Source organism: Ammospiza nelsoni, chromosome 2 (genome assembly GCF_027579445.1).
Source record: "Ammospiza nelsoni isolate bAmmNel1 chromosome 2, bAmmNel1.pri, whole genome shotgun sequence".
NCBI classification, from domain to species: Eukaryota; Metazoa; Chordata; class Aves; order Passeriformes; family Passerellidae; genus Ammospiza; species Ammospiza nelsoni.
In genome coordinates this window covers 96,313,783-96,341,574 of record NC_080634.1, presented here as the reverse complement: position 1 = coordinate 96,341,574, position 27,792 = coordinate 96,313,783, and the positions used below count along the sequence as shown (strand labels likewise).

General features: G+C 40.2%; 1 protein-coding gene across 2 annotated transcripts; it reads left to right on the top strand.

The window, feature by feature from the left end:
* Positions 1 to 4,120: 4,120 nt before the first annotated feature.
* On the top strand, positions 4,121 to 23,178 carry MXRA5 (matrix remodeling associated 5). 2 transcript variants are annotated; one of them, XM_059493210.1, is made up of 7 exons: positions 4,121 to 4,436; positions 6,578 to 6,793; positions 9,083 to 9,212; positions 9,549 to 9,939; positions 12,478 to 17,451; positions 18,088 to 18,988; positions 20,510 to 23,178. In XM_059493210.1, the coding sequence occupies exons 1-7, from the start codon at positions 4,252 to 4,254 to the stop codon at positions 22,419 to 22,421; spliced, it is 8,709 nt and encodes a 2,902-aa protein (XP_059349193.1). In that variant the 5' UTR covers positions 4,121 to 4,251; the 3' UTR covers positions 22,422 to 23,178. The 2 variants fall into 2 exon arrangements, with proteins under 2 accessions (XP_059349193.1, XP_059349195.1); XM_059493212.1 differs by lacking the exon at positions 6,578 to 6,793 and having other exon boundaries at positions 4,293 to 4,436; positions 9,124 to 9,212.
* The last annotated feature ends 4,614 nt before the right edge of the window (positions 23,179 to 27,792 follow it).

Here is a 27,792-nt window from a genome sequence, read left to right as displayed (position 1 = left end):
TTCTTTCAGCAAGAACTATGGGTATACTATGGCAGTACACTTTGTTTACCAGGAAGCAGAAGCTGGGGCAAAAAGGATAATCATAGGATAATAGAACAGGTTGAGTTGGAAGGGACCTTAAAGATCATCCTTCTACCACTTTACTCAGAGTGCCATAAAACCTGGCCTTAAAATCATAGAATAGAATCATTGAATCAGCAAGTTTGACAAAGACCTCCAAGATCATAAAGTCCAACCTTTGGCTGAACACCACCATGCCAACTAAACCATAGCACTAAGTGCCATGTCTAGTCATTTCCTGAAGACTTCCCAGACTCTATCACCTCCCCAGGCAGTCTGTTCCAATGTTCCTCATGTTCCTCATGTTCAGCCAGGTGTTGACCAACACCCCCAGGCCCTTTTTCACTGGGTAGCTTTCCAGCCACTCTGCCCCCAGCCTGTAGTGCTGCATGGAGTTGTTGTGCCTTGAACACTTCCAGGGACGGAGTGTCAACGACTTCTTTGGGCAACCTGTTCCAGTGCATCATCACCCTCACAGTGAAGAATTTCTTCCTAATATCCAATCTGAATCTACTCTCTCTCAGCTTAAAACTATTAAGAGCAGCTAAACCATATTTAAAAAAAAAAAAAAAAAAAACAAAAAAAACAACAACAACAAAAACCCCCAAAAAAACAAAAATAAAGAGGAAAACTTGAAGGCAAGGAGGAGATAAGTTGTCTGAAAAAGGGTATAGAGAAGAGCCCTTGCAAAGGGCAGGAACATACTGGCACTGCAGCTGCAAAGAGAGGAACAGATAACTGGCTCCTAGAAAACCCAAAACTTCATTTCTGAGAGAGCAGTCATGCTACAATAGTTTGCCAAAACCATGCTTCAGTGTTGGCTCTCACTGAAAGTTGAAGGTAACTTCTCAGCCTGTGAGCTAAGTGACCACAAGGACAGTGGTAGTGATGGAATTTTCCCTCAAACACTGCCAATCTGAACAAAGTGAAGGTATTTCACAATTAGGGAACTTCAGTGAAAATAAGAAAGACAGTTCTCTCTAATTGTACCATTTCCTCAAACTTTCATGCTTGACTTACCCTTAGCTGCCTCCCAGTCCTGCCAAAAAGCCTGTCATTTGCTGCTACCTACAACAAACAGGTTCTTGTTCATGTGAACAGCCTTTTACCTTCAGACTAATTTTCAGAAATGACTGTATCAGAAACTCACTTGGTGCTCCCTACAGTTCAAGTATTTCTACTTGGTTTTCCTAGTTCCTTTGAAATATTTTCCTACCACTTTGTAAACTGTGTAAACAGCAGGTACCACAGCTGAAATGGCAAATATCAATGATATGGATGATTTCCTTCACCATTCATGTGCTCTGCCTGTCCCTAAACAGTGTAAAAACTTGGAACAGTTTGTAAAGATGTTTTCCAACCATTTACTGTACCAGATGCCAGAAAACCTAGCATCAGAGAAATTATACTGCTGCAGCAGCTATCTAGATATCAGTAAATGCCTCCCCTTGAAATATAGCTGAAATCTCAAAGTAAAAAACTAAAAAAATACTGTGACCACAGGGCTGTCCATGCACATGTGGACAACACATCTATGAGTTCCATATCACCAACAATATTTACTACTAACTCCCTAACTGTAAGTACTACACATCAGTTAAAAAAAAATCCTGTCCTTAATACTTTTCATTCTCACAATTTATATTTAAGAAAGGGTAAACTTTGCAATAAATTAAAATATATATTAGAGCTGGATGTGCTTTGTTACTAAAGTAGTGTGGTTTTTACCCTGTGAACTGTTGATGCATTTACTGTTAATACAGAGTTGATAAAATAATATGGGTTGGTATTGGCTTTGCTTGGCTGAAAAAAATTATGCTGAAGATAGTGAACATCATGTTAGTGTTGTTATTCTAAATATCTGCAATATTTATTCTGGCATTTATTTAAATGTAGCTTATATGTTTCTTTGTTTTAAATTTGTGACCAAAGCAGTGTGGAAAACACAGGGATGCTTTATCTTACTGCTGATCAAGGCTGGTGTGGTGGTGGGGTGTTTTCTGCTTCTCACACTGTCCTGCCAAGAGAGCAGGCTGGCAATGCACAAGGAGCTGGCAGGAGACACAGCTGGGACTGCTCCTTGTGTGAGTCCCCAACTGATCCAAGGGATATCCACCATATGGTGTCATGCTCAGCATGTAGCGCTGGGGCAGCTTCACAAAGCGGGGATGTTTGGAGCTACAGCATTTGCCCTCACAAGTCACTTTTGTTCATGATGACACCCAGCTTTCCTGGAGGTGGCAGAACCTGTCTCCCCATGGGCAGTAGTGAATGAATTCCTTGTTCTGCATTTGTTGTGCTTCACCTATGCAACTGTCTTCATCTCAACCCATGATTTTTCAAACTTTTCCCCTTCCAGTTCCCTCCCCCACATCAAACTGGGTAAGTGAGGGAGACTTACTGAAGTAAGTTAGCTGTGTGGAGCTAAGCTGCCAACATGACATAAAAGACAACATACCACAACACAAAAAAAAAAGATTCTACAGGTAAAAGCATGGATAATGAGCTTTTATTTTGAAAGTGAAACTTTATTAATGCATTTAGAAGATATGTCTTGTCCAGATTCTGACAACAGTTTATTGCAAACAGCTAAAGAGGTTTGCCCACCAACCCTTTTGATAATCACACCACCCACGTTTCAAAGTTAAAAATGGTTAATTGATTAGGATTCTGATTATTTCTTTTAATTTGGTGATGATCCACTGGCCACAATTTTACAGCCTTGAACATAATGCCATTCCCTATATTTACTTACCTTGGAGATGGAATCTGAAAGCTCCATATCAAAACTCAGAGGCATTCTTATGACCCAGGAGGCATCCATGCTCATTTCTGCAACTTGAAAGTCTCAGTTTCTTGGCTTTTTAGAACAGATGAAGGAAACAGCCACATTGGCTATCTAGGGAACAGAAAACTGTGCACATCCAAAAACCACACAGCAGAACCAATTAGATATTAGTGCATGGTCTTCTGAATCATGCATTTTTCACTGGACCAGACATAGGCTTACTTTTGTGTACTGAAACAACTGCTAATACTAGAGAGAAGTTAAGAAGAGGAATGTCAATGATTTAATGACTTTAAACTAAAGTTTGCTTCTCTGGTGGATTTTAAAAGGCAATTAATGACCAGGTCTACGTTCAGTCTGGTTAATTACTGGTTCCTGTCTTTTCCTCTATTGTTGCTATTTCCTCTCTATTCCAGTTCTGAGGTTTTCTGTTCACATGCATTTATTGGTCTGTCCTTGAGTATGATTGCAGAGACCAAATTCCCACACAAAGACAGGATACAGGTCTCTGCAGCAGAATTGCGCCAGTACGAAGTATAAGGATTAATGTCAGGTTGGTTCTTTGTGTTGTGATGGAATCTATAACAAAGAATCTTTAAGGCTAGGAAAGATTCAAGATCAAGATTAATGATCAAGAGTCTGATCATTAACCCTGCACTGCCAAGCCCACCACTAAACTGTGTCCTTCAGCACCATATCACTATGGGAAGAGAAAGAAACCCAAACTGCCGGTCCGGTTAGGGATTATGCGCTGAACTCCTGTGTGTATACGTGTGTGCGAACGCACAAGATGCGTAGCTGCACGTCTGAGAGTTTCAACGGTGCTGGATGCACCCAGCTCCCAGAGACAAACTTTCCGTAAACTTCAGAAACCGCAACTGCCGCGACCCCTGTCCGCCGGCTGCGGAGCCTATTTCAGCCACCCCCGCCCCGGGCCCGCCCGCAGCCGCCCCCAGCCCGGCGGTGCCGCCCACCCCGCAAGAGGAGCCGCTGCGCCGCGCCCTCCCCCAGCACAGCGCCCGGCGCGGGCAGGCGGGCGGAGCGCGGCGCCCCGGCACCCGCATCCCCGGTCCCCATGCGGCGGCGGGCGGCGGGACGCTGCCGCCGCGGGGAGAGCTGCGCGCCCAGGCAGCCCGTCCGTGGCCGCGGGGCCGCCCGCATCGCCCGCCCGCCCGCTGGCCCACGGAGCTCCCGCAGCGACGCGCTGCGCTCCCGCCGGGGCTGAGCGCTTGCGGAGTACCGAGTGTCGGCGGGTCGTGCGGCACCCGGAGAAGGGGAGCGCTCGGAAACAATAGCAGTCAATACAAACCAGCACCCGGCGGTGCCTGCCCGGCTGCCGCGCATCGCTTATGCTCATTCGGGGGGACCCAGCCGCGGCGGCGGATCCCGCAGGATGACGGGTGATGAGGAGTCCTAAGTCGGCGTCGAGGCGGACCACCGCAGGCAGCGATGAGGCTCGGCGAGCCGGTGCCGGAGTGGAGGCCGGGGTCCAGGTGACCGCCGGCCCCGCGCCGCCGGCCGCCCGCAGCCGCCCGGAGCCTCGGGAGCGGCGGGCAGCGCCTGCCGAGAGCGCCTCGCCCAGCCGCAGGTAAGGAGCGGCGCACGCCACCGCTGCCGGAGCGCGGTCGGGTGCGGGCGGGTTGGGTTTGGGGTTCCCCGGCAGGGCTGCGCGGGAGCGGGGAAGCGGCTGAGCTGCCCGGCCAGCGGCCGTCGGGCGTCCCGCAGCCGGTGCCGCCGTGTGTCGGCGCTCGCCCTCAGCCCGGGCGCTCCCGTCGCCCGGTCCGGCGGGGACATTCTTCCTTAATGGGAAGCATCTGTCCTCCGGTACGGCAGAAGGAAACACGGAGGCGAGGGGGAGTTCGGCTCCCCACGGCTCCCCGCAGCCATCTCCGCCCAGCCGCTGCTGGCGCACGGCCCGGGCCGCGCAACACCGGCCGGGCCCGCCCGCTCCGCCGGGAGCCGTGAGGGCAGCGCCGCCGCTCGGGGCTCCGCCTGCGCCCCGCCTCCCGGGGCGGGGCCGCAGCCCATTGGCCGGCACGCTGTGGAGGCAGCCAATGGCGGAGGGAGGGTCTGAGCGCGCCCCCGTGCGGCGGGGCGGAGCGGTGCGAGTGCCGCGGCAGATCCCGGAGGAGCGGGGCCGGCCGTGCATCTGTCCGGCACGGGCAGGCCACGGTGAGTCCCGGCCGCCGGCCCTTCCCAGCCCCTCACGAGGCACTGCATCCCCCTCTTCACCTCAGTGAGCATCTCCTGAAAGGGACAAAAGGAATCTGAACGAGTAGGAGTGTTTTGTAGAAGGATTTTCATTAAGGAGAATATAAGGGAAACAGCACCTGAAAATTCTTAAACAAATTACAAGCTATTTGTCTTGTAAAGAATGCTAAACATCCCATTAACTTGACCATAGATATTTGGGAAAACTCTTCATCCAACGAGCCTCTTCTTTGAACTGTAATAGTTTGCACATGGTAATCTTAAGGAAAAAATGTGCGATCTTGTTGCTTGCAGATCTGAGAAAATCTGAATTTTATACTACAAGCAAATAACTAATGGAACTAATAATACCTGGTACAAGTGAATTCTGTTATTTTCACAGTGTTGTACAAAAGCAGGAATATTAAATGTCTGTTACTAATAGCAGCCTGCGTTCTTGTATGACTTTAATTTGAAAAGCTTTCAAATTCTTCCGTTGATAGGAATAAGAATAGAAGTGTTTTAAACTCACTTGTCCAGAGTTGGGGTGCTTAATTGGTAACAAGACATGACATAAATGATTTGATTTTCAGAAATTACTAGTGCTCCAAGTCAGTAACACCTGTGTTTTCTTGTCTGTGCTTCTTTAAATGACTCTCCATGGTTGTAGCCATTCAGACTTCGACACACAGTTCCAAAAATGTGAACTTGAGTATTGGTAGACATACTATAAACTTTTCCTCTGAGGTCTGTGCTTATGCTTTTAAACAAATTGTGTAGTTTTGTCATTTCTGATTGGTCATAATATCTGTTTGGTTTAGATTGCAGTGTTAGAGTATATCCAACATCACAGAGCAACCCATGGCAAAGGATGACAGAGTCTAGATCTATGGCCAACCAATTCTTTCTTTCACTTTCTATCACAATCATTCCCCATATCTATTACGAATGAGAGTCTTTGAGCCACATTTTACCCTACCAAAAGTTAGTAATGTGTCTAAATATTAGGCAGCTAGGTGATGTGAGTTTGCTAATTTGGGACCTAATGAACCTCAGTTGTACTATTTCTAGTCATCTGATGAGGTACATAACTGATATTATTCATCTTCAAGTGATTATGGCTTGGGTTTTTTGTTTTTTTTTTTTTTTTGTTCATTGACTGTAGAGGGAGCCCTGGCAATTTGCTTGAACTAGATATGTCCCTACAAGTTTTCTAGTTTTTCTGTGAGATGAGTACTATTCTTGGTGTTCAGAATAAGCCTTATAAAATCGATTACCATAGGGAGATAGCATAACTTTTTTAGAATAGGTATTTAGTAGAAGTGAGTAATGGGGGTGAAATTGACACTGAAATAGAAGACGACATGGAATAAAGAAAATGGCTTTCCAACTGAACTTGGCCTTGGTTGTCTAAAGACTTTCTGGACAATGCAGGTAATCACAAGGTATAGAAAGGGTTTAAAATATGTAAAGAGTGCATAAAAGTTTTAAAAAATAGTAATTTCCTCTCTCTTTTCTTCCTGCCCCCCAACAACGCAGGAGTTGCCAGGCGAGGGGAGGCGCCAAGATGGGGGAGCGGGCGTTGGCCGGGGCGCTGTCCGCGGTGCTGCTGCTGGGGCTGGCGCTGCCGCGGGGCGCCCTGGGCTGCCCCCAGCCCTGCGCCTGCTACCTCCCCACCGAGGTGCACTGCACCTTCCGCTCCCTGGCAGCCGTGCCAGCACGGATCCCCAAACACGTGGAAAGGATCAACTTCGGGTTCGTACGGCAGCTCGGGGCAAACGGTTTTGTGCTCTCAGCGCGGGGGCCTGGGATGCTTCGTGCAGCTGGGGCAAACCAGGATCTCTGGGTGTGCTTCTCAGGTAGAATCACAGATATGGATGCTTACCCATCGGTGCTGAATTTCAAACGCTACAGCTGCTGGCATGGAGGAATTAGCTTAGCCTTTTTGTTTCAAAAAAAAGTTACTATTATTTTCAAATAAATCCTTATATCACGTTGTGAGGGTTTTTTTGGCACATAGAACATTTAGACTTTTAGACTGTATAAAAAAGATATTTAATTAAATGTATTATGAGATTTCTACAGATTATGGAATTTTATACCTGATTTAAAAAAAACAAAAACACAGTAGGAGTAAAATTCTATGATGTAACCCAGGAGCATTTTGGAGAACAATGAGATACAGCATATCTTAAATGAATACAGTGGAAAGAGATTTGATGCATTGCCTTTGGAGTTGTGGTTTTGTTGCAGTTTTTTTTTAAGCCACTAAGCGCAGTATAACCCTATTTTGGGAAGAGATTGCTCAGACTCCAACTCACTGTTCTCTGCCAGGATATTGCCAACTCACATCTGTCAGATTTTGAGACAAGAAGGCAGGGACTGTTGGTGGGCTTCATATCACAAAAGTACAATGTTGGGTCATTGTGTGACATGGAACAGTGCAAGAGTTGTAGTCCTCTTTGCTTGGTGTCAGGGCTGCCCCACTACCCATGATGAGTTCACCCTGACACCCTCATGGCCTGCAGCCTAAGCTGCAACTGATCAAATGACTGGCAATAGTGATCTGTTGGTTAGAGTGGTTTTTTTTTGCTTCTCTATAGTTAAAAATTTTTATCCACCAACATTTTATCCACCTAAAGCCTAATTTTATTCTCAAAATGCTCTTGTGCTCATTAAAGCTACATTAAAGAAATATGTACTCAGATCCCTCAATTGCTTTTGAAAAGGGGATGTTGGCTTCTAAGTTACTAAGGCATTTGGGCTGTTTTTTTAGTAAAGTACATTATTTGATATACTATTAGCATAAAAAACATTTCCTCCCTTTGTATTTCATCACTACAAATGACGTTTTCTGAGTTATGTCCTTTCCCAGGAAGAAACTGGGAACTGCCGGTTGTTACACTTTCACTTTGAAAGAGTACCTTTATCATATTACTGTTTTAAGTGCTATACATTTAGAGAGTGAAGATTTTTTTTCTAACCGTTAGTTATTCAGGAAAATTTTTTATTTAGACAAGTTAATATTTTTTTTCGAAGGACTGATGTTGAAATAAGGAGTTTTAATAAGATGTTTGCTATAAGCTTAGTGGATCTGCAGAAGGACTAAAAATATTAATACAGTATTAAAATTTTAGCAAATTAAGGATCTTTAGATAGATAACATAGTGAAGATCCAAAAGTATTTTCTCCATATTCAAAGTATGTTAATTTCATGCTGTGTCTTCTCTTGCTTTCTAGAAAATGCAAGAAATTGGAAAAAAATCTCTAAAATTCTATGCTTAATTTTAAGACTTCGTGCCTAGATTAGATACTACATTTAATTTTCTGTATACATATGAAAAACACAAATGTAGAGCTAGGCCACCAAATGTAACTCTTCCAAACTGGTAAATAAAGCCTGATTTGCTTGTCCAAAGCAGAACTGATTAATTTTCAAAGAGTAGATTTTTCTGTATTCCTTATCTAAGAGGAGTTTCAAGGCTCAAATGATGGAATTGGAAGGTCAATTCCTAGATCTTCTGTATTTAGTTAATGTAGCCAATTACATGTTGTAGCAGTAAGTGAAGCAGGATGTGACTTACTGTTTCTTGTGCTGTTTGGGAGATAACCCATTTTTAATGTTTACTCTCCAAATCTCTATGTATTTGTTTTTATATGCTGCTTTGGCAGCACTGCAGCTTGTCTAGTTTGCCAGGCTCCATAGCATCATGGTTTGGCCACAGGCCATTAACTTATTTCCATTCTATAAACTGAGCTGCATGGAAAAATATACTGACAACTATTAGAACTTAAACGCCTATCTATTACTTTTACTCTTAATTTATGGTTAAAGTGTCACAAAGTCAGTTGAAAGAAATCGTAGTGTAAACATGAGCTAAGTATGCTTGGGCCTTGTAAGAGTCTTTCAGTAACTTCTGGCCTTTTGACAATGCGTTAAAGTCCCTCCAGTTTTTCCTGAAAGTTAGATTATACTAATTTTACATTTTCAGTCTGTGACAGTCGTATAAATTGTAACTGCATGTGTGACTTTTTTTTCCCCAGGTTCAACAGTATACAGTCTATATATGAAAACTCCTTTGCAGGACTTATGAAATTGGAATTGCTCATGATACATGGAAATGATATTCAGAATATTCCTAATGGTGCTTTGAAAGATCTTGTGTCTCTACAGGTAATGCTTATGTTTTCCTAAATTTCAAAACTAACTTCAATGAAAAATTGAAAATAAAACTAAATGTTCTTTATAGTGCCTTTTAAGGATTAACATACCGTTTTCTTCCAAAATACATTGGATATCTATTAACTATGCCTATGTCTAACTTGATAATGCCAACTAACACTCAGTTTTATTCTACCTCTGACCAACATATCATTTTTCAGTGGTGCAAAAGATTTGAATGTGGGAGGAAAAAAATTACTTGATTGCTATTCTATTTGGATTTAGACAATAAAAAGAATCTCTGGTTCTTTTTTTTTAATTGATGTTTGTTTTGATTTTTTTGTTTAGGTTTTCAAAATTAGTTACAATAAATTGAAAGCCATAACTGGCCAAACTCTTCAAGGACTTTCAGGCTTAATGAGACTGCACATGGACCACAACAGAATTGAGTTTATTCATCCAAATGCTTTTAATGGTTTAACCTCTCTAAGACTTGTCCACCTGGAAGGAAATTTGCTCCAGCAGCTTCACCCCAACACCTTTTCAACATTTATGGTCCTTGATTACTTCAAATTGTCAACAGTAAGACATCTCTACCTATCTGAAAATACCCTTAGGACCTTGCCTGCAGGGATGTTTCAAGGCATGCCACTGCTGGAAAATCTTTACCTTCATGGAAATCCATGGGACTGCGACTGCAGTTTGAAGTGGCTCCTTGAATGGAATGAAGTTTCTGGAGGTAGGAGCATAGGCTACCAGTATTTATTGAACTCCTAATGTTGATTTTTTTTGTCTTCCTATTCTGTGTGTTGATGGTTTTGTTATTTCGTGTTATTACCTACATGATGTCTAAGTGCAGTATTAATTAATGTTACCGTTCAATAAATATGTGTATTTAAAAAAACTGTGTATATAAAAAACAAGCAGTTTTCTTTCATTAGATAAAAATATGTATGTAACAGCAAAGAAATTAGCCATTACATTTGGGATGTTGGAAGTGGTAGTGAAGTTTATAACGGGAAAGGAAGTTTATAACTTTTTACTGCATTTTCTTGCACAGCAGTGTGCCTTTGGTAAGGGCTGCCAATTGTCCTCAGCCAACAAAGCTTCTGACTGTATCCTCTCATGGAAAGTGGTAACATTGGATTTGAACTTGTTTGTCCGAGGAAGGAAGGAAATCAGGTTACCAAATTCCTGATTAAGCCCTCTAATTTTGAATCTATTAACATCAAGGCTGTAATATGCATTCTTCATGTCCATCTGTATTTCTTCATTGACCACAACTTCATTTTATGATGGAACAAATAATATATTAAGTTTTTTCGCGTGCTTACAACGTATTTATTTTCAACCATGTATTTTTTTCATGAAATAGCTTGTCTATCTTTGTTCAGTCTTAGAGATGAGAAAAGTACCCCAATGTCAAGGCTAGAATGCTTCTGATTGTGTTCAGAAGCAAAAAAGAGAGCTTTATAATGCTTCTGTATCAGCAATACACTAAATAAGGAGGGGTTTGAGTGTCAATTTTTAGTTTGGGTATCTCAGTGTAGCAGAAGAGCTGATGTCACACCAGAGCTTCTGCTAAATTATTAAAAGGGAATTGGCATTCAATTGGAACTGAAGATGTCTCAAATAAGTGATGGAGTCCCAAGGTTTATGTAATTATTTTTGAGCACGTATAGTGAATGATGATGGGTCTTGTAATCCTAGAATACATAATTCATTGCAATTTTGCACTTGACTGTAGCACAGTGCTTTTTAGGAATGTGTAATGCTTGAATGAGTAATATAAGTCTTCTGACTAAACAGATATTTGAGTCATCTGACTGAAATACTGTATTTCACTAGCTACATTTTAATATTGTAACATTCTGTTCTTGATTCAAATTGTGTGCGTATGTCTAATGGGTGTACTTAAGTTTTACTGTAAGTTATAATAATGATATATTAGCTGAACATTCCTTCCTTAGTGCACTGTTGGCTTGCTAGTACTTTGATTATTCAGTTAGGTTACCTCTGTATGCTAAAACAGTAGCGATTTTTGGAGGGAGGAATAATTTATCCATGTCATTTTTATGTATGACAGATTTTGTATCTGTGTATGACTATAACATTAACTTCTTTGGAAATTCTGTCTAGAAAGAGTTATTAAATTTTTTCAGACTAGTGTAGCCACTGCCAAGTTGATTGTGGGCCAGTTTTTCCTTATCTTTGAAACATCCGGTTTGAATCTGCAACTGACAAACTGCATATATATATATGTATATATATATATGTACATATAAATACATATATATGTATTTAATTTTTAACAAACACCTTTTCCAGAAAATTGATTTTTCAGATTAGCAAAGCACATATTTTCCATTAAAATAATGGTATTAAAATTTGACATGTATTTCCCTTTCTCCTGACATTTTGCCTTATAACCCACTGGTATATTGTTCATTCTTTCAAAGATCCCTCATTCTTCAGGATGATACTTATTCCTAGAATAACTGTAATACATTTTATTTACTATATGGCTCCAAACTGAATACCTAATGTACATTTGGCATTTGAGTGAACAGAACAATGTAATAAATATATGATTGTTACTTTGCAGACAACATTCTGCATTGACAGAAGAGAGGAGTCAAGACTGTAATTTCCTGGTCTAGCTCTCCTTCTCTGTTTTACCTTTTTTCTATTATTACAAAGTTTGCAGTTGTTTTAGAGGTCAGGGAAGAAGTGGCACTCTGTTTTTTTCCTGCTGATAAATAGCTTGTAAGTGCAAGAACTAGTCAGTCTGTTTTGGTAGCTACATTAAAGAGAACAGCATTGGCAATTTTGTGTACTGCCAATGCTGTTCATCAATAGAGAAATAATAAAAAGCTTCCTGGATTATTTAATGAGGAAGTCCAGCATTTCTCTGGTAAATGCTCTATTTTTGAAAGCTGAAAGGCCCCACGCCTCTTCATATTAGATCCACAAGTTAGGCTGTCACTACAAATGCAAACTTTTTGACACAGAGAGTAGTTTGTTGCTGATTTAAATGTTGCCCTGCACACTTTGCATAGAAATCAAAGAAATCATGGTCAGATTGAGAACTGGGTGCCCAGTCAGCTGTAAAACAAAGAGGTGCCATTCTATAAGTCTTGCCTTATAATTATAATGCAATCCTGAAATCCTCATGAAGTTTATTTCATATTTCTGAAAGTTGTCTAACTAGAACAGTTTTTCAGCTTTTTTATGTCTTGTTTTCCTTTTTATTTTTTTTTCTTCTTTTTTTTTCCAGGTGTTTTAAAATGCAAAAAGGACAAAGCCTATGAAGGCGGACAGCTGTGTGCTAAGTGCAGCAGCCCAAAACAACTGCAGAAAGAAGATATTCAAAATTTGGAAGATATTTCCTGTAGAAAGCCTGTAATTCAGTCCTCACTGAGGCAAAATAGCAGCACTCAAAATGAGGAAGATGGTGACAGTTACGAACTCTCTCTGGAAGAACTTCAGTCCTCGCCATGGAACATTACTCTAAATATGACTGATGAGCATGGCAATATAGTCCACCTGAACTGTGAAATCAAAAAACCAACAGGCTCTACCAAAATTCAGTGGAATCAAATCCAGACTCAGGAGATAGATATAAATGCTACAATTGCACTGGATTTTGAATGTCCAATGAATCGAGAAAACTATGAAAAACTATGGAAGCTTATAGCTTACTACAGTGAAGTACCTGTTAAGTTAGAGAGGGAACTTATGCTCAGAAAAGAGCCTAAAATAATCTATCAGTACAGGCAAGGTTCAGATTATGATGCTCTTTACTACACAGGTGTAAAAGCCCAAATACTTGCTGAGCCTTCTTGGGTGATGCAGCCTCTTATAAATATCCAATTGAACAGGCGTCAGAGTACAGGGAAAAAAGTGGTGCTATCTTTTTTTACTGTGTTTTCTCAGACAATTCATACCAAAACCACCAGGCAGCAGAGAAACTGGGTAATGATAGAGCAAAATCAGAGCACAAGGACAGCACAGAGTGTGGTGGAAGGGTCAGAGTGTCAGCTGAGCTGCAGTGTGAAAGCTTCTGAGAGCCCCTCCATTCAGTGGCTTTTTCCAGATGGAACTAAACTGCAGGCACCTTTTAAGGACAAAGAGAGTAGGTTTTCCATTCCCAATAGTGGCCAACTAATAATCAAAGCAGTCAGTTACACTGATGGAGGTGTGTACCACTGCATTGCCCAAGTGAGAGATGATGTGGACATAATGCCTTACAGACTTGTTGTGCAGCCTGCAGCTATTCAGGTAGCTGATTCAGATGTAGTGAGAGTTGAAAAAAATGTTGGAGATCCAATAGCTTTGCCATGCAATGCAATTGCCATCCCAGACCCACAGTTGAGCTGGATTCTTCCAAACAGTCAGGTACTCAATGATTTATCAAACTCCTCAAAAGGCTATATGCTGCCCAATGGTACTTTGCTTATTCCAAGGAGCCATGTCACTGATAGTGGCCATTACAGATGTGTGGCTGTCAATCAGCAAGGATCAGATCAGATTGTTGTAAGGGTCACAGTAAATAAAATGGTGTCTGACAGGTCATTTAAACGAATCAAACTAAAGAAGCGCCCAGGCTCAAAAGGTTTGTCAAAAACAAGAGGGCGGGTCATAGATGATGAAGAGGGATCAGGGGCAGGAGGGATGGAGGAGTTCCCACGAAGAAAGAACCGCCTAAAAGACTGGGAAATACCTTTTAAACAAAAAAGTGACCAAGTGCCAGAAGCTCAAATTAAAAAGGGGAAGAAGGGCAGAAGGAAAATGAAAATCTGGAAAAGTACTGATGGAACCCAAGACAGCAATGTTGCAGAAGGCCGGAGAGTATTTGAATCTCGAAGGAGAATTAATGTAGCAAGCAAACAGATTAATCCACAGCATTGGGCTGACATTTTGGCAAAGGTCCGTGGGAAGAATCTTCCTAGAACGACAGCTACAACTGTCTCTGCAACAACTTCACTGTCATCAGTCATGCAGGAGTCTACTCCTGCCCCTTATCCTTTAGCCAGCCCTCCATCTTCAGAGACAGGAGCTGATGTGGTGGATTCCTCTGCTGATGCATCACCTGTGGGTGAAGATGAACAATTGTCAGTCACTGCTTCACAGAACACGGAAGTGTTTTCAGTCCAGCCTGTATTAATAAGGTCAGAAACGGAACCATTCTCCAACCACAGGGCTTCAGAAATACCTGCAAGTATGGACACTGTAGAAATTGCTTTGTCAGGTCCATATTTGACTCCTGTCTCTCCAACTCCACAACCGCAAGGGGAGCAGCATCTTGATGTCAGGACAGATGATTCAATTGCTCTTACTGAAGAACCTCTAGCCAAAAAAATTGTGACAAACTTTCCTAATGTTCAGAACAGTTTATTCACAGTGGAAAATGTAGATAAAACTGTATCTTCTATATCTGAAGAAAATTCTGCTTTTGCTGAGCTACCACTTGATGCTACTCTCCTTGCTGAGCCTCAGACTGTGGATCTTCATAGCACCTTGGAGGAAAGCTTGAAGTTAAATGAAGGGGGCCCAATTAGTGTTGACACTGTAACTTCAGCACCTTCTCAGTTTGTTGAGATCATCCCAACAGATTCTGTTGGCACTACTACTGCTCCTTCATCTACTTTTCCATTTGTTAGAGAAAAGAGCAATGATGCAAGATACCAGCGCAAAAAAATATCCACAAGTCATACAAAAATGGCAGACTTAAGTAACAGTTTTCTAGCTGTCACCCCTGTTAGGGTTCAGAGTGAAGAAGAACCTGAAACCCAGAGGAATACAGTGACTCAAGAAAGCATATCCAGCAGTTATGCAGACAATTCTCAGACAGAGGAACATAGAAACTTGGCTATTCCAAAACAAAATCCCATATTCATTTTGCAAAGTGCTAATGCTCCTCATAAAACAGCAGAGTTAGAAACAGCTTCTTCCATGATTAGATTGACCACTGTGGCCACAACAACAATTCCATATAGAAAGACCATGCCTTCACTTATTACTCAGCATGGTAGAAAAAGGCCTTATGGGAGAAGGAGAAGGCCAAACAGAATCCGACAAAGACCAAAGCCTTTGCCCCGTCCTGTTTTAACCACAGAGGCAATGCCTATAATTCCAAGGACACCTGAAATTGAAGCTGTTACCAAAACTTCTGCTGCAACTCTTAAAAGTCCTGATCTTAAAAACACCAAAATACAGGCTAGGAAAGAGGAGCATATGGAATCCACTCCTTCCTTAATTCCTGATTCGGGTGTCACAGAGAAAATTACAAAAATCAGAGATGTGATCACAACTTTCTCTTTTGGGCCTACTGCTTCTCCACTTGCAGCCAAACATGTGCCACATCCTACTAAGCCTGAAACCTTGGAACTTCCAGTGACTGAGCCCATCACAGTTTTATCATCAGATGCTGTACATGATGCGCTTCCCACGAAAGAATCAAGTGTATCTCTGAAACCAGAGCAAAGTGAAGTGCCAGCATACCACTCATTAGACAACGTCTCTGCGGAGAAGGACATGAAAGCAGATTCTAAAACTGTGGATCATATGGCAGAACAATCAAGGACCACAACTTCTCCTGCATATAGAAATACTCAATACTCAATACTATCAACAAAACTAAAATCTCAAGAAGAGCCTAACCTATTTGACTTAGAAGTTGTGGTTAATGAAACAACTGCTGGAACATTCCAGGTGGCATATCCCACTATGAGTGACTTAAGTATTCCTGTTGGCACAGTCGAAGTTTATAAGCACCTATCAGTTTCAAAAGAGCCATGGAAGCCCACAGTATCTGTAGAAACAGCAGCAAAATCTAAGCCATCTCAGCAGTATGAGATAATTACTTTATCCTCCTCTTTCAGCACTGCAGAAACTCAGACTTTTCCAGTTAGAGAGACAAAGAAATCTCTTACTTCCCAGGCTGGGACAGTGCCATCTTCCTTGGACAGAAAGGAATCTATGTTACATGTGTTTTATCATTCACAGACGACTGAAAAGCCTCCTACTACATCCACTGCTTTTATTACGCTTACAAAACTTGTCACTCTTCCCCCTTCCATTTCAAGCACTTCCCATCCTTCTTTTCATTATACAGCCAAGGAGAGTAATGCCTTTAATCGAGAAAGGTTCCCAGAAGTAGAACAAGTTGGAGCAGGTGGTGACAAAATAGTGATGACCTCAAAACAGAATGTTCACCCTACTCCTTCCTCTAACCAGAACAGGATTAGCATACAGTCCAAAGAGCAGCAATTAAATGAGTTGTATAGTAGCAAGTCAAACAACAGTTTACTGCTAAATCCAAGTCTTCCCCATCCACCTGCCGGAATGATACCAGGCATAAACCAAAGACTACCTGTTGTGCCTCCAAAGCACATTCCAGTAAGAGGCACAATGAAGCTTCCTGTAACACAGGGCCCTCTTAGCTATTTTATAACACATCAACCTCTTCACTACACAAACAAACCAGAGATAACAGCCTATGCAGCACATACCATCCAGGACAGGAAAACTTCTGCTTCCCAGAGAGAATCAACTGCCCCAACACAAGCCTCTCCATTTCACAAAACAAATCCATTAACTGAAAGCAAGTTCAGTAATCAGGGTCAGAACAGATACAATTTTAATTCAAGATTTTTTGGAAATAACCATGTTCCAGATAACAGAGGCACAGCTGGGAGACTTCCAAGTCAAGGGATCCCCTATTACCCCAGTTCCAGAATACCATTCCTTTTCAACAGAACAAGGATATTCCCTAACTTAAATATGCATCCTAAACCAGATGTTCCGAGTCAACCAGTGCCAAAAGACACAAATGAGAAGAAGGTTGCTCAGGTCTTACCTACTGGGATTACAGTGCAGAAGGCTACAGCTATTCCAGTGCCTCCAATGCCACATGCCACAACGACTGCATCACCACGGGTGATTTTAAAGATCACCCCTCCAGCCTTTCAGCGCACAAAACCACAAATAAGCACTACAGTTCATCCTTTTAAAAATGTCTATTATCATCATCAAAAATTTCCATCTGTTCCTTACATGGGAGGCATTATGCCACGCAATTCGACTGTAATTCAGTCTTCCACTAATTTTAGAGTACACGGAGAAAGACCTAAAATTATCGCAAAAGCATCTCAGACCATATCCATCCTTGCTGAAATGGATGCTTTTATCCCTTGTGATGCAGTTGGGGAACCCAAGCCTTTTATTACTTGGACAAAAGTCTCTACAGGTAAGACAGATAAAAAATTTCTTCTGCATGGTCTGTAGGGGTATTGCACAGAAGTGCAACATGGTCACAGGAATATTTCAAAATACTAAAAAATGCTTCCTGTCACTTATAATTACTGTAGAGAAAATGATTAATTGCAACTAATCATTACAAATAATAATGGATTTGCAGTGTTTCTTGTAGTAAAAGAAAACCTCTACCATTTAATATGTTCGTTTTTGAAGAATAGTTTTTGGCTGTGAAAAGCAGCCAACTGCTTATTCATAGCAGTTAGAATTTATTACAGCAATACTTTTGAGTATGGGTTTGTTAACATTGCTACTTTAAATATTGATGTGTGTATCATCTCCATATGCAAAAGGAACAGAAAAGTTACATAAAGATTTAAGAGGGATCCTAAAACAAGGCCTTCAAAAATTTCCTTGCTGTCCATGTTTGCAAGATAGTGGTTAGTTCTGCCATAGAAACAAAGACTAATTTGTGCTATGGATAGAGTCAGAAGATGTCATGTAGGCCCTCCAAAGTTGTAATTGGTGTTGAGTAAACCTAAAATCTCACTAAAGACTTCTTTATTGCAATAATGTACATTTTAAACCCTTTGACTTTATCTTTCTTTTTTTCCTCTCACTTTCACAGGAGCTCTAATGACAGCCAACAGCAAGTTACAGAGGTTTGAAGTCTGGAAAAATGGTACTCTCCTTATCCGAAATGCTCAGCTTCAGGATCGTGGACAGTATTTATGCACAGCTCAGAACGTGCATGGCGAAGATAAAATGATGGTTATGCTCACAATTGTAGCCCACCAGCCCAAAATTTTACTTTCCCACTATCGAGATGTCACGGTGTACTTTGGAGATACCATAGCAATGGAGTGTCAGGCTAGCGGGACTCCAAGCCCATTAATTTCATGGATTTTCCCCGACAGGAAGATTTTGCAGGCAGTCACAACCACAGAAAGCAGAATAATGCTTCATGAAAACCGAACTTTGTCTATCAAGCAAGCAACTTTTTCAGACCGAGGAGTTTACAAATGTGTAGCAAGCAATGCTGCAGGAGCTGACAGCATTGCAGTGAGGCTGCACATTGCAGCCTTACCCCCCATCATCCAGCAGGAAAAGCAAGAGAACATTTCCCTGCCCCTTGGTAGCAGTATTAACATCCACTGCACTGCCAAAGCAGCACCTGCTCCCAGCATCCGCTGGGTGGTCTTTGATGGCACCCAAATCCGACCTTCTCAGTTTGTCAATGGGAATTTATTTGTTTTTCCTAATGGGACTCTCTACATTCGCAACGTGTCCCCCAAGGACAGTGGGACCTACGAGTGCATTGCTGCCAACATGGTGGGAGCTGCCAGGAGAACAGTACAACTCCATGTGAAGAAGCACGCATCTAATGCTAGGATCACTGGGAGCTCTCCTCAGAGAACAGATGTAACATACGGTGGCATCCTGCATTTGGACTGTAGTGCTTCTGGTGACCCTTGGCCTCGGATATTATGGAGGTTGCCTTCCAAAAGGATGATTGATTCCCTTCACAGGTAAGGGAATCAACTATTTGAGGTGTTGCAGGTAAATTGCAGTTTGGATGAACTTAGAGAAAAGCCCACTCAGAGGTTTTGTTCCTGACTTCTGCAGGTTTTGAATGATCCTCTGAATCCTTAAGAAGGAATTTCAAATTATATAAAAAAATATAAGTCATATTTTAGCATAATTTTCTAGAAAGAAGTATTACTCTTGAAAAGTTAGCTTCAAGTTTTTAGGATAAGCGGCCACTGTTTGTCTTTTACAGCAACTTGTAAACGTAGCAAAAAGTCACGATATACAGGTTGTGTACTGCTTGTTCCAATGTGCTTAGTCTGAATACTATTGCACAGGTGCCTGCTTTTTTCCTGGAGAAAAGGGATTGTTGAATTTTATCTCTTAGGCAAATCATTACACACAGTAAATACAGGGCAAATAAATCAACTTATAATTACTTAAACAAACACAATAATTTAAACGTCATGTATAAACAAATGTTACTGCAAAATAAGGTCTGTGCAAACCTGGTTGTGTATAAATGCCTAAAACAATATGTTCTCCAATGTTTGCAATATCAAGTAAAATATCACTTCTACAATAACTGCCCTAACACTTGGTTGAAAGCAAATTTCTGTGCTATAAATTATTCGTAACTCACCTTAGAGCACTATAAAGAGATGATAAATGCATTGTAATTAAAATGCATAATTGGGAACAACTTTCTTCACAGCTGAACATAGTCATAATTTTTTTTATATTGACAAAAATATATTTAGGTAACCTGTATATTACAAAATATATAGCACAAAATCCAGACTGCATTTTATGCCTCATAGTGCTAACAAAAAAATACTGTGTTTCTTTTTAATTTTCCCTCATGATCTTTATGTGAGCTGCTTTTCAAATACTAGAGATCTACTTCGGGAAGATAACTGGCTACTGAGGTAGTTGGTTTTGACCACAATACACCAATTCCATAGCAAAGTGGAAAGGAATAATAGCTTTTTTTAGCATACTGGAATTTTTTTTCCTTGAAAATACCAATAATTGGCTTCTTTGTGACTTTTCTAAAAGTTTAATATTTATACTCAATACCAGAAGGAGTGCCTCATCTTTGTTTTCAGCTGAAGACTGAAGTACTGGACTCCATTGTGGTCCATATAGGCTCCTGTGGATTATATAATTCAGAGGTCTCATATTTCAATGTTATAGAATAATGTACAAGTAGTCAGAAGAGTGAAAACCACCATAATTTGTTATTTAGTGGTCAAAAACAGCATTAAAGTCATTAAACCCAAGAAAATTACTTGGTTACAAGTGAGTAGACTTCTTTTTTTCCATTTGCTTTTTGGTGGTGAATATCCTAGAAATTTCTGACCACCTAATTATTTACCAGTAGCAATTTTCCTCTCCTATTCTTTTTTTTTTTTTTTTTTGATACTGTTGAATTGTTATTCTCCCACAGATTTCTCTCAATAGTTTATACCCAAAATGTGATTTTGTAGCTCATGTTAAGTTCTTTTTTTCTTTCCTTACAGCACTTTGGAAACTAGAATCAAAGTTTTCAGCAATGGGACTTTGGTTGTTCATTCAGTTACAGACAAAGATGCAGGAGACTACTTGTGTGTGGCCCGCAATAAGATAGGGGATGACTACGTGCTCCTCAAAGTGAATGTGATGATGAAACCAGCAAAAATAGAACATAAGAATGAGAATAACCACAAAGTCAAGTATGGAGGGGACCTGAAAGTTGATTGTGTAGCCACAGGTCTGCCAAACCCAGAGATCTCCTGGGGTCTTCCAGATGGCAGCATGATCAATACTTTCATGCAGTCGGATGACAGCGGCAGCCGGACGAAGCGATACGTGGTCTTTGATAATGGAACCCTGTATTTCAATGATGTTGGACTGAGAGAGGAGGGAGACTACACCTGCTATGCTGAAAACCAGATTGGGAAGGATGAAATGAAAGTGCGGGTCAAAGTGGTGGCAGAGCCTGCAACCATCAGGAACAAAACATACATCACTATTAACGTACCTTATGGTGATGTTGTCACAGTGGCATGTGAAGCCAAAGGAGAACCCACTCCCAAGGTGACCTGGCTTTCCCCAACCAACAGGCCTATTCCTGCCCTGTCTGAAAAGTACCAGATATACAGAGATGGCACACTCCTCATCCAAAAGGCCCAAAGGTCTGACAGTGGTAACTACACGTGTGTAGCACGGAACAGTGCTGGAGAAGATCGGAAGATGGTCTGGATCCATGTTGACGTTCAGCCTCCCAGAATCAACGGTCATCTCAGTGCGATAACATCTGTGCGGGAGACAGCCACCAGAGACAGCCGGAAACTTATTGACTGCAAAGCTGAGGGCATCCCTGCTCCTCGTGTCCTGTGGGCTTTTCCAGAAGGAGTAATCTTACCGGCTCCCTACTATGGGAACAGGATCACTGTGCATCGCAATGGAACGTTGGACATCAGAGGGGTGAGACAGACGGACGCCGTGCAGCTCGTGTGCATCGGGCGCAACGAAGGCGGGGAAGCGAGACTGCTGGTGCAGCTCCTCATCACAGACCATTTGGAGAAGCCCTCCTTCAGGGACCCTGTCAGTGAAAGGATCACTGCCATTGCTGGGCACAGCATCAATCTGAACTGCTCAGTCCAGGGGAACCCCAAACCCAGCACGAGCTGGATCCTTCCCAATGGCTCTGAAGTGCTGAGTGGCAGTCGCCTGCACAGATTTTACCATAAGAGGGATGGGATCTTACACATCAGCAGCTTATCTGCTGGGGATGCTGGCACCTACCGCTGTACAGCCAGAAACGCGGGAGGGTATGTGGAACGAGTAGTCTTCCTGAAGGTGGGACTCAGGCCAGAAATCAGCAACCAGTACAACAACCTGGTGAGCATCATCAATGGAGAAACTCTGCAGCTTCACTGCATCACCCAGGCAAACCAGCGGGCACAGATCTCTTGGACACTGCCCAATGGTATGGTTATGGATGCCCCCCAGGCCGTGGGTCGCTTTTCCCTGATGGAGAATGGCTCACTTACAGTGCGTGAGGCTTCTGTATTTGACAGGGGCACCTACCTGTGCAAAGTGTCAACAGAGTATGGCACTTCTGTTATGACTGTGCCTGTCATTGTCATTGCCTATCCTCCTCGGATCACCAGTGAGCCAGCACCTGTCATCTATGCCAGACCTGGAAATTCAGTTAAACTGAACTGCATGGCCATTGGGATTCCTAAAGCAGAAATAACATGGGAGCTTCCAGATAAATCACATCTGACAACAGGAGCTCAATCCCGCCTGTATGGAAACAAATTCCTCCATCCTCAGGGGTCATTAGTCATCCAGCAGTCCACTCAGAGGGATGCAGGCTTCTATAAATGCACTGCTAAAAATATACTAGGCAGTGATTCTAAAACAACCTACATACACATATTCTAACATTAAAACAAGTGCCTTTGACTGGATACTCGTGTTCAAGTCACTGCCAAATGAGTGCAATGAGGAGAGTACTGCTTGCAACAATGGCTAACAAGAGAAGAAAATGGAATTAATCTGCATTTCTTTTGTACTCAGTATGGTAGTAAGTCTGGAACTGAGAAGACTAACATGTTGTAAAAGGTCTTAAAATTGTTAAGACAGTGTAATGTTTTTCATGCTATCCAATAGCATCTGAGACCTAAAGTACTCTATTGTCAATAGTCCAAAGCTATTTCTTGTTCTAACAAGCACCTTAAAAGTACCAAAGAAGTATTAACTGTTCATAAGTGAGCTGCAGTGATAGAAGTACTTTAGTAAAACATAATTTTCTTTATACCCTGAAGCGCCTTTTCATAATCTAGGCTTATAGAATATGATTATTAACCTTTCTGTTCATGCTTCTATCAGCTCTTCAAAATCAAAGACTAAATTAGCAAATAAGAGTGATCTATTTTAATAAAAATACATGCAGAGATTAGCTGCCTTAACATATGAACATACATTTGCCAGCTACTAAGGATGCTATGGTCAATTAATTCATTATCTATTTTATATATATTTTTTAATCTGACTATGAGACTAGAAAGAGTAACAATGAAATTGGTCTCATTTTATAAATTATTGGTCTTTACAAGACTCTGATACATTACAGTGTTTTATAATATTAAGGTCAATATACCGTACATTTTATAATAAAAAAATAAAATATTTTCCAAAGAATGTATTCATTGGTTTTCTTTTTTTTTCTTTCCCTTTTTTTTTTTCAGAAAATAAGGAACTCCAAGCAGTGGGAGTATGGAGTTAGGTCAAAAACCCTGAAGTAATGTACTGTTATATGTACTTGTATTTGACCTAATTTCTATTTGATACATTTATAGATATTTTAGGGAAGACAAATTAGTATAATTGTTTGTCTTTTTAAAATTTATTTATTAATTGAAATTTATTAATATTTCAGCATATATTTGCAATGGTAATACTTTTTCTGCAGTCAAGGATTGTTTACTGGATAATATGCATAATTTTCTGAAGATTTATCTCTTGTGCTTTAGAAATATTTGCTAGAAGGTGCTGAATATGCCCATGTTTCAACAAAGTATAACAATCAGAATTTTGGAAATGTTAACTTACCTTTAAACGTGTGGATTCTCTCAGATATTCCTGAATTCTTAAAGTTCTGCTTGCTCATAAAACTTATGGTCATATTTTAGAATATGGTTAGAATAAAAGCCTTATTTTTATTTTCTCTGTTGATCAAAACATGTCAGTAATGTAAAGTGTTTTGCTAATATTTACATTTTGCAAAAGCTGAAATCAAAGACTTCCTACCCCACAAGTTTATCCAGTTTAGAAAATAGTAAGCTGTTGCAAAATGTATACTTATCATAATGGCAAACAGAACTGAGCTACTTAAAGTAAAAGGTATTTTATTAGAACAACAATATAGAATTAAATGAGATGGGCATTGCTGAAGATACAAGGGGTACAATTTGTATTATAGAATATTTTATAAAACTTATTTTCAAAAAATTCAGTGCAGGTTAAAAATCTGTGGTTTGTACACAGCTTTATTAAAGTTGTGGATATGTTGCCTAAGTAAATAGCACTTAATTATGTCTTAGTTTCTTTTTTATGGTTTAAACCCTTGGGCCTTAAATCACCACGCAGTGCTCAAGGGGAAGCATGTCCCTAAATACGTGGCAGGGGTGTAGCTGCTTGTGAGAGCAGTTAATGAAGAAAGAAGAGAAGCATTTAAGATTTTTAATTAGGTTGCCCATGTGGTACTTTCTAATCTGGCTATTTTCCTTGAACATATCAGACACATCTTTAGATCCTTTACTTTTAACTTTATAGTAGTTTTCCAATTTGGAAAACGGTCATACAGTATTTAATAATAATAATACATCTTGTAAAAGAGTCTGAAGTCAGCATTTGGCATTGTAGTAGGAGTCAAGCACTTTTAATCATGTGTCCAGCCTTCACTTAACAGTTATGGGAATTTAGAGATATTCTTGGGTGCTGAATTATTTCTGCATATTTCTATTAAGTAGATTTCTTTTTATGTTAAGAGAAGAAAACAGAATCCAAACCCAAATTCAAACATTTGATCTTTCAGGATCAAAGAAAGCATCAGATCATGTTTTATTCCTCAGTTCAGAATTTTCACAGCTGCCAATGGAAGTTTTGGAGGCTAAGATATGAAAGATTTGGCTCTAGACATTTTCTTAAGTCAAAACTTGCATGCTTGCAAAATTCCTTCAAAAGGGGATTTAACATTTTTTTAATGCGTTATAATTTCCATTATTTTTGCCTTTACCCTTTTTATGAAAATATGCTCCCAATAAGAGATCTATAGCATATCATTTTCTTCCAAAATAAATGTAACCACAACTTAAAAATATAAAATGAATGCTTTTTACACTCAAGCAGTGTTGGGCCATATGTTGTGTCTGTCATACTCTTTCTGTGCTGATATGCCTGTTGTCCAGGATATCTATCCTGGACTCAAGATAGATATACTTCTCCTTTTTGTAAAAATAAAGAGATTCACAGGAAAACTAAGTCTGTTCTAGGATTTCCATTCTCGGGCCTGAATCTATGTGTCACTCTATGTGCTGAATCATCCATCAAATGAGGGCAGCTGTAAGACACTGAATTTTAATCAAAATTTATTCCTTTATTTTCAGGTAATTATCTGCAAGTTGTGTTAAATAAATCAATGACAAATTCACATTACTTCAAGGATGCAACACTTCATTAATTTTTTTTTTCTTCAAAAGTCTTCATTCAATCAGGACCCATGAATTCAAAGGCAATGTAATTCATTCTTTTCTGATTTGGGGAATGCTGGGAAAGTAGGTTTCTAAGTTTTTACTTGATCAATCAAAGCAGGTTCTGGATAGTTTCCATGGAAAGGAAAAACGTTCCTTGCCTTTGCTTTGTAAATGGAGAAGAAAGATTTGTTTGTCTTCAATTTGGAGAAGCAGAATAAGAAGGTGACTTATTACAACTGTGCAGATTGAAAATTACTGTGGTTGTAGATATATTTTTTTGCAATAGCCTTCACAAAAGGAGATTCACTGTGACCATATCCAGAACACAACTAGCAACTGGTAACAGAAATGGATGTAGGAATATAGACCAGAAAAGCAATAAACAGGGAAGTAAACAGGGTATTCATGTCTAGATCTGACAAAATTCCTGAAATGCTGTTGAGTTCACTTGCATGTTTTAGTGATTATCTTCAAAAGCTAATGAAGTTCAATTGTGGTACAAGAAGACTGGAAAAAAATACCAAAGCTGTAGATGAGAAAACATGAATCAGTAAAACTCTGGTATTAAGAGAGGTACTTTGTTTAGCTCATTATTAAACAATCAGTTTAAGAGCATCTGTAGAATAACAGAGTGATAGGAAGCAGCTGCTCTGTTTCTGTAATAAATCAAATAACAACCATCTAGTTACCCTCTCACACAAATAGTTAGTCCAGAGTATGGGAAGAGAGGGTTGATACAGTATATCTTACTTTAGCAGTTTGGTTTTTTGGTTGTCCTCATGTCCAAACTAAAGAAATGCAATTTGTCTTCTGTAAAGTGGGAAGTTGGAAGTTACAGAGAAGTCATGAGTAACTGCTTCTCAGTTAGGAGAACATGTCAGCTGAATCCAGCTTAGGTTCTGGTGACTTCCCACATTCATTAATGGCTATCAGGTATACAGAAGACATTTCAAAAATATGTAAATATTATTAAATTGAAAAATATTAAAGTACATTTACAACATCCCAAGTTGCTGTTCTGAGGGATCTTTCTAGATGGGTGAAATTATTGGAAATAAAAACTAATCACTCCCCCCCTCCAGTAAATATAAGTATGAGAACTATATTCAAAAGAAAGACAATGAATACACATACAGTAAACAGTGAAGAGTGAAGAAGGTGTAGGAGTTGCACAAGTTAATAACATGACATTCCAAACAAAACCTGATCACTTTGAAATCTGATCAAGAGGGCTGTGTGAATGAACATAATGGACATACTTTTCTTGAAGTCAGGCTCAAATACAAAGAAATTGGAAAGTATCCAAGAAAGTGATTTAGAAAAAATAACCTATAATGCTAATTTAAATTAGATGATCTTGTTCTGCCTAAGAAAAAAAGGCCAAATATTAAATACAACAGTTAAGAAAATGTGTAGTCCTTATCAAAACAGCGATGAGTTGTTTTTCAGGTTCACTGAGGTTTAGTATGAGAATCCTACTCCAAGCAAGCTCTAGGCTAGATACTAAAACTTTGTAAGAACAGTTGAACAATGTTTTATTTTTCTTGAGAAAATTTTGAAATTCCCATATTTGGAGACAGTTAAAAGAAGTTTAGTCTGAGAACTGAAACAGGTAATCAACATCCTTGTCCAAGACACTGAGAAATCCTGGGGTTTCTTTACATTTACCTGGGGAGTTTATGACTTTTATTTGGGGTTTCATTAGATTCCTATCTTTCCTAGATTTTCCTATTAGTTAGGTGCATTTGTAAAAGATTTGTTTGCTAGCTTAATCTGGGCTTATGATTTTTATCTATGTAATATTCATGATAATCTATGGGGTTTTTAACCATTTAGTACATAACAGATATGGGAACATGATAAATAGGTCCACTGTGACCACATGTTTATGATGGAAATCTCATGGAGAGATTTCTAGAAGCAGCTATGTCACAGGATCTTTTTGTCATTCAAATAGTTTGGTTGACAAAGGCATCTCACAACACATCATTCACAGGCTTGTCCAGAGCAGAAATAGGGAACTGTGAGAACTTAATGCATTTCTTTTACCTAGCCTGGGTTTTATTTATCTACGTGTTTTCAAAAATGCATTTGAAATCTTTCAATGCAGCCAGCTTCCTTGAAAATATCCTAAAAGCTGTACAAGCACATGTATAGCTTTTAATATAATTTCCTCTCTTTTATTGTTTGCAAATTGACCACAGCGGGTTTTGAATGATAGAAGGCAGAGTAAATTCTCACAGAGGACATTTAACACTCCGTTAATCAACCCTCAATCATCCTCCAAAAGATGATAAGACAGAAGCCACTGCACACAGTGGGGAAGCACATCAAGTAGATTGTGGCAGATTATCATCCTGTGGAACAAATAGTGCTTTGCTAGAGCTGTTGCAATTTCTTGATGTAAAAAGTTAAAAATTTGTTGGCCCCAAAGGTTTGTATACTTTTTACTGCTGTTTCTCTTGGCCTAAGAAAAGATACTGGTTTTTCCTGAAAACCTTTCTTGCTGGATCAGTCCAGTAACACCAGCATGGAACAGTTAGTTAGCAGAAATCTGA

Bases quoted from the DNA above. Each gene is read 5' to 3' on its own strand.
- MXRA5 (XM_059493210.1), top strand. From the start codon at position 4,252: ATGAGGAGTCCTAAGTCGGCGTCGAGGCGGACCACCGCAGGCAGCGAT. The intron at 9,213-9,548 runs GTAATGCTTATG...TTTTTTGTTTAG, and splicing joins AAGATCTTGTGTCTCTACAG to GTTTTCAAAATTAGTTACAA. The intron at 18,989-20,509 runs GTAAGGGAATCA...CTTTCCTTACAG, and splicing joins ATGATTGATTCCCTTCACAG to CACTTTGGAAACTAGAATCA.